The sequence below is a fragment of the Populus trichocarpa genome, chromosome 16 (genome assembly GCF_000002775.5).
Source record: "Populus trichocarpa isolate Nisqually-1 chromosome 16, P.trichocarpa_v4.1, whole genome shotgun sequence".
In the NCBI taxonomy this organism is placed as follows: domain Eukaryota; kingdom Viridiplantae; phylum Streptophyta; class Magnoliopsida; order Malpighiales; family Salicaceae; genus Populus; species Populus trichocarpa.
Genome location: NC_037300.2, coordinates 3139368 through 3146808, shown reverse-complemented (window position 1 = coordinate 3146808; position 7441 = coordinate 3139368). Strand labels below are relative to the sequence as shown.

General features: G+C 32.7%; 1 protein-coding gene across 1 annotated transcript; it reads right to left on the bottom strand.

Annotated features, from left to right (window-relative positions):
- Positions 1–5022: 5022 nt before the first annotated feature.
- LOC112324469 (11-beta-hydroxysteroid dehydrogenase-like 4A) lies at positions 5023–7227 on the bottom strand. The gene is made up of 6 exons (XM_024587263.2): positions 7021–7227; positions 6716–6908; positions 6083–6168; positions 5801–5932; positions 5580–5708; positions 5023–5469 (listed from the first exon to the last, which is right to left on the bottom strand). The coding sequence occupies exons 1-6, from the start codon at positions 7204–7206 to the stop codon at positions 5260–5262; spliced, it is 936 nt and encodes a 311-aa protein (XP_024443031.1). The 5' UTR covers positions 7207–7227; the 3' UTR covers positions 5023–5259.
- Positions 7228–7441: the final 214 nt, after the last annotated feature.

The window sequence follows — 7441 nt, the reverse complement described above, 5'->3', positions numbered from 1 at the left end:
TTCAATGATTTTATTTGATAACAAAGCAAAAATTGAATGAGAATGAGATAACCTCATTAAAAAAAAAAAAAAACTCGAAGCTCAATTACCAGCAAAGCAAAGGTTGAAGGATGATCTGAAAAAAAAATCAATTTTTAAAAAAGATAAAAAAATCTGACTCGAGTCAACAAGCTAAATTCATGAGGTTGGGGTAAGCCTGCATAGAAAAAATTAAATAAAACAATAGAGGTAAACTTTCAAGCAAACTAAATGATGAAAGATAAAATTGAAAAAAAAATCAATTTAAAAAAAAACATTAAAAAAAACCCGAATCAACCTAGGTTAACTCGACTAATGTCAATCAAAACAGTGAGAACTATATTTTCAAAAAATAAAAATCTAGGCCCAATAATCTAATGTCGAGGAATGAAATTGAAAAAAAATATTAAAAAAAGAATAAAGTTAAACCAAGCTAATTTTCAAAACTCGTGATCTGAGTCAAGTGACCGAGATTACCTCAAAGAAGAAAAACATGAAAAAATCATGAAGCAAAATTTCTATTCATTAAAAATTTAAAAACAAAACAAATATTAATCAAAACAGCGAGAACCATATTTGGTATAAAAACTAAATGAAAGAAAATAATGAGGGACTAAATAAAAAAATAAGATAAATCAAGAAAATAATAAAAGAAAATAGCAATAAAAAGAATGAAGATCAAATTAGATATAAAAAATAAAATAAAATACCGAAGGATGAAATTGAAAAAAAATCAACTTAAAAAATTTATTAAAAGCAAAACAAATAGCAATTAAAAGAATGAATACTAAATTTAATACAAATACAAATTGATATGACACATTTGATTTTTTTGAAAGTGTTGACATGAAATCCAAAATGAGAAGAGAGAAAAAAGAAATGAAAAGAAAAAAAATCTACTAAAACCAGTAAAAAGTAACAATAAAATATAATATTATTGCCGATGAAAAATTACCGTTCACATGGATAATAAAACTCAACAAAGAATACGCTAGATGCAAGATAGATTATGTACACACCCAAATTTATAACTTTATATACAATAATTGGCTGAATCTGCTATTGTATAATTTAATATATATATATTTTAAAAAAAAACAATGAGAGGTGTAGCTTAACTGGTCAGACTCTGAGTTTGCTCCCTAGAGGTCACTAGTTCGAGTCTCACAAATCTCAGGGCCACTGGAGGCTTACATGGTCGTTAACTTTAGGGTCCGTGGGATTAGTCAAGTTGCGCGCAAGCTGACCCAGACACCCACGTTAATAAAAAAATTATTTTTTTTTAGAAATATAATTTCTTGAGCTGCTTGTATAAATGGATCAATCATATTTTAAAAATTCTCTTGAGATGATATTTTTGGAAACAGTTATACTCAACTTATCATTTTTAAAGTACGTACATGGACCCATTAACAAAAAAAATTAAATATAAAAACTCAAATAATTTTTTTAATGAACTAACAAACATAAAAAACATAATTATCTCATGTTTCCTTCAAAAATAACACTGCCTAATGGCTACATGTTTAACAACAACAATAAAAATCAAACAATGCAACAAGAACATAAAAGGTTTTGTATAATAACAATCAGAACTTAGCAAGAAGAATGTAAAACGCCATTGATTTTTCTTTTGACTGCTCGTTCTCTTAGTTTGTGGGTTCCAAATATATAGTAAATTTCTTGTAATTTTTATACAAGAAAAAGATGTGCTGGAAATTGAGTACAATTTAATAATTTATAACTCATTAATTGTGGAGTGATACCCAACAAGACCACCTTGCCGGTCCAGGCTTGCAATGTAGCTATCGGTTTTAAATTTTGATTCGATCTTTGGCCCCCGCTGAAGCACTAAACCAAACCAATCGTTTTCTTTTTGTCACATCAAACTGGTTGTTTCGGACCACATTTGAGGCAGTAAATGGAGTTTGATTTTTAGTTGTTGTGTGTTTCTTGTTTCTCCCTTTGTGATTTGCAAGATAGTCCTTTTAGTTTTGAAAATTATATTAGTTAGCTCTTCTACTTGAGTTTACTATTAACTCCTCCTTAAATGTCGAAAATGCCATTTCGATGCCCTTGTTCTTTTTGTAGCTGGTGAAATTGAAAATCCTGACTAAAATATAATGCTATTTTTTTTAAAAAAAAGGGGGTTAATGTCTTAATCTATCCTTATATTTCTAATTCGTTAAGTTTCTCATTTATTATTTTAACAAGATTTTGAGACTAATTCATTGAAATCAATCATGCAATCCATTCGTGGAAAACACATGATTTAAAAAATTAATGTATATTTTAATATTAACTTAATAAAAAAATACATTGTGTGAGCAACAAAACAAACTAAGGAACTGATAAGTAATAAATGTAAAAAAAAAAACGGGGGATTTATAATTTTTTTAAACCCAAAGAATTAATAAAAAAAAACTAAAGTTCAAGGCAAAACATTTTGCACTTACATTTACTGTACTATGTTTTTGTCATTCCAAAAAAAAATTTAATTGCGTGTTTCAGTCTTTTTCACACAGTGCATTAGCCACAAAAAAAATTACCTGGGGGTATAATTATATTTCTATCTTTTCAAGTATAGTAAAATGACTTAACTATGAAATGTTATTAATTTTTTTTCTTCTCAATTTTATCCTTCAACATTTGATTTGATAGGGATTGAGTTTTATGGTTTTTCCATGTATAATGCTTTCGGTCTAACGACCCGGGTCATGAACTTGAAAAGTTAATGCAGGTCGACATCTTTTTTTTTTTGCTTATTTTATTTTCCGATTTCATCATTCAACTTAGTTTTTTTTTAAAATTGCTTTGTGGTTTTTTATAATTTCTGTTCTATTGAGTTATCTCAATCTCATAACCTAAGTTGCGAGTTTTGAGGGTTAATTCATGTTGGCTCACCCCTTATTATCTAGGTTACATGTCTTTCACACTAACTCTTGTTGACTTGAATCAAGTTTTTGTTGTCTCTTTTTATCCAATTACATATTTCCAAAGGTTTTTTTTTTCAAGTTATAATGTTTTTTTTTTAAATATCCATTTACTACCATTACCAATTTTTTTCTTATCATCCGATTAAAATAAAACTAACTCATTAAACTTGATAAGGGCTATAACCCAAGTTATTTGTTTTTTAATTTCTTTAAAACGTGCTAGCAACATCTAGATATAATCTTTGTTTTTTTGGGGAAAAAAATGATATATTAAAGGGGCTAGCCAAAAGATAAAAAAAATAAGAAACAAGAAAAAAGTAGAAAACAGAAAAAGATAAAAATAAGGAAAAATAAAAAGCCAACAGATACAAATAATAAAAAAAAACATCAGAAATGAAAGAGCTGATTTACCATGCTTAAAACCTTCTCTTAATATTATTACATCAACCTATAATACCTTGTCCAGTTAAAAAAAAACAATTATCTTTTCCAGATATAATTTTATATGCAAAGAAAAATGCGGATCCATAACAGCGTAACTCGAATTCATATCTAAGTTATTTTACTAAATTCACAGAAATGATGAATTAATGACCGATTAATTCTGACCCAAGCCAAACAAGCCTTTCAATGAATTGCATGTTGGGTATACGACCAAAGTCCCACATTGGCTAGAAATGGGGAGGATCATGGGTATATAAGGATGGACAAATATCTCCATTGGTATGAGGCCTTTTGGGTATAGCCCAAGAGCAAATCCATGAGGGTTTAGGCCCAAAGTGGACAATATCATACCAATGTGGAGATAGGTGGTGTCCATAGTCCTTACAAGTGGTATCAGAGCCAGGCCCCGGAGTTAGCCATGATGGATGAATCCTCGGAATGCCGAACAAAAGGTGGTGGGCCCCCAATCACGATGTAATCCATGGATCAGCTCTATTGGATAGGCGGTGTGCTCCAGATGCTTCATGGACGTGTCCTGATCCCAACACGGTGAAGAGGAGTTGACCTAGAAAGAGCAAAAAAACTCTCAAGTCAGGTAGTGCTCTCCGGATGCTTCATGGACGTGTTCTGACCCCCAACACGGTGAAGTAGAGAATGAAGAATCCTGGTTGGTAGAGAGTGGACGGATGAATGATCGGTTTGAGGGGAGGCTCGGTGGTCCTTTGTTCGAGGGGAGGATTGTTGGGTATACGACCAAAGTCCCACATTGGCTAGAAATGGGGAGGATCATGGGTATATAAGGATGGACAAATATCTCCATTGGTATGAGGCCTTTTGGGTATAGCCCAAGAGCAAATCCATGAGGGTTTAGGCCCAAAGTGGACAATATCATACCAATGTGGAGATAGGTGGTGTCCATAGTCCTTACATTGCAAAAAATCCCAACGAGGGGTTCCAGTGCCACGTACTGAAGCACAAATGCTTGAATAGTAATTCATAGAAGAGGCCTAATTCCTATTTCCACGTCGTGTAGGTCAGTGTCCTGTCTTACGTACTATCAACATTCTTACAAGTGAATCTCTCACAAACGTCTCTTCCATCGTGACTTCGTATATAACATGAAATCATCTGTTCATTGAAAAAACAATGCCAAACACTCAATTGTTCAGGCCTGGATCTATATAGGGCATCAAAGCCATCTTACAATACACAAATTAAATTTACACTTGAGTTAGTGGCCTAGCAGAGTTAGTGGTCTAGCAGAGGCAGGAACTTATTCCTTTTCTCTGTATCTGGATTTGATTCTCTTTGTGTATGCTTGTTACCCTGCGGTGCTTTACCTGTTCACTAGGCTTGTAGAGTATTCAGTGAGTCCGGGGATTAGTCATGATGCGCGTAAGCTGACCCAGATACCCCGAGTTATCAAAAAAACATACACAAATTAAATTTTTAAGAGTTATTTTCTTTAGTTTTTCAATTTGGTATAAAGCTTTTTTTTTTCTTTCCTTTTATGTACACAAACATAATTTTTTTTCTAGCTAGCTCAATTTTTTTAACAATAGCTTTTATATAAAATTTCAATTATTATATATAAATAAAACATTCAATTGTTCATTTAACACAATAGAAAACAAGGGAAAACTCATTATTAATATTCAATTAAATTACAAGCACTCACACTTACATAAGTATAGGTAAAATCTTCTCTTCATACTTCAGTAGATATAGACCGAAAACATAAAAAAACCTTAGGCTTTCTAAGATCTTGAGTCCACACACACGAGCAAATCCAATGCAGCTTGATAGAAGCTTTGATATATTTGATGTTTCGTGGTTCATCTTGAAAAATAATAGCAGCTGCTTATATTCGTCTTTCCTTTTGTGCTCCATTAACCATAAAAGCCCAGCACAAAATCAAATCCAATGCTTCTGGACATAACGATTTGAACATAAACAAAGCGTTCCACCAAGATGGCTCGGTCAAGTATCTGTCGCCACGGCAGGTGCTCTTCACAATTGCCTTAGCACATTGATTTGCCGGCTCATTTGGTGGACAATACTTGACAGAATACTACACAGAAGTTATGGCTAAACAATGTTAATAATTGGCAGCAGCTACATTTTGCAACTATAATGTGAAGCTTAGACTTCAAAAACTAGTTAATTTATTGGAGTGTTTACCTTGGCTAGCGAAGAAGGTGAGGTCATTTCTGTATCGATCAACCCAGGCATCACGATTGTTATACCAATATGCGAACCGATCTCAAGCCTCAAGGTGCCATAAAAGCTTATTAAAGCCGCCTTACTTGCCTGAAGTCGCCAAGGATAAACACTAAAAATCAGAAAAGCAAATAAAGAATTGATCAAGGAAAGCATGTACTACTAATTGGGATTTTACATACATTGTAGACGCTTAATTTTGGTGTTAGAGACCAAGGAGCTATCGATGATATCACAACAATTTTCCCTTTGCTTCTCTTTAGATGTGGAATAGCAAAACGCGAGCAAAATGTTGAGCCCCAGAAATTTACATCCTATCAGAGCAGAAGGAGAGTGTGGTGTTATATTGTTAATTTGTTATTAAATATTAATTTTTATTGATAATATAGTGTTTTGATAGAAGTCTAGAACCAATAAGAAATCCAGTTTTCCAAGGGTGCTGGCATGTTGATGATGATTCATACCATAATATGAGTCAAATCAGAGACTTCAGTGCAATCTTCGAAATACGCAGCTTGAGAAATCCCAGCGTTATTAACCAAATGATCAACTGCAGCGCAGAACCCAGAAGCCATGAGCGATATCAAAACTAACAAAATTATTTATCGTCCTCACCTACAAATTAATGTCTAATGCCTTGTATTGATGTCAATACACAAAATAAATTTCCAGTACGGTATAGTCATACCAGAGATACTTAGATGTAACAAAACAAGAATTCCTAGCTCCAAATTAGTGCTAGAGATATTTAATTTTCATAACAAAAGAAAAAACCATTTTACTTTGTTTTTTTAATAAATATTGACTCAATCTATAGTAATATAGTATTTTAATAAACACAAAATATATGTTTTTCTAATTATGCGTACGTGGCATATAAAATTAATTTCTAAAACCACAAGTTTACCCTTCTAATATCTTAAGAGTAGTAAATATTTACGCAAATCGTTTTTTTATTGTATATTTAGTTAATACATTTTTATCTTACCTTTTTTTTTTTTACAGTTTTTAGATATCATAAAGTATTTCCTAGAAATTAACTGGAACTTTAATACGTCATCTAAAGTATTTGCAAGTGATCATGCACATATACTTACGTTGGCCAAAGTGGTTCAACGTCTCATCAATGATTCGTCTGCAGTCTTCAACCTTAGAAATGTCCGCACGGACCTGAAAAACATCTGGCGAACCCAGATTACGGGCTTTATCAGCAACTGCTCTAAGACGGTCTTCTCTTCTTGCAACAAGGGCCAATCTAGCTCCTCTTACAGCATATTCGTAAGCAAGATCCTTAATTTGAGGCCATAGACAAAACAATAACAGCATTATTAATACTATATATCAAGTAGAGAAAAAAAAAAAAAACCCTTAAACTCTAAAGTGCGTTGGGATTGATACAGACCTCACCAATGCCAGAAGATGCTCCAGTGATGAGAACAACTTTTCCGGCCACATTCTCACTGAATATGGATCTTTTAATGTAGCTCAGCAACTTGAACACAAGATAAGGTGGTAGAATTATCAGGAGTAAAATGAGTATCGCAAGAGGAAACACAATATTCAACGCTCTGTGCATCAAGATCATCATGGCTGTCAGGCTATGAGTGCTTTGTTCAAGCAAGAGAGAGGGGGGGATCTAATTATATAGTTATTTTCTGTCATGGGTTGCTTGCAGCCCAACTAACAGATACATCACAGTCTTTCAACGATCAATAAACTAACTAACATGCATCACAGTCTTTCCAACGATCAATAAATATCAGTCCTTTTAAGTTACCCAAAAATGGGCAGCAAAAATTACAATTATATCAAAATGTGGGTCG

Coding starts and splice junctions, on each gene's coding strand:
- LOC112324469 (XM_024587263.2), bottom strand. CDS start 7,206: ATGATGATCTTGATGCACAGAGCGTTGAATATTGTGTTTCCTCTTGCG. Junction 5,933..6,082: donor CTGATTTGACTCATATTATG/GTATGAATCATC, acceptor CTGCTCTGATAG/GATGTAAATTTCTGGGGCTC. Junction 5,470..5,579: donor CACCTTCTTCGCTAGCCAAG/GTAAACACTCCA, acceptor ACTTCTGTGTAG/TATTCTGTCAAGTATTGTCC.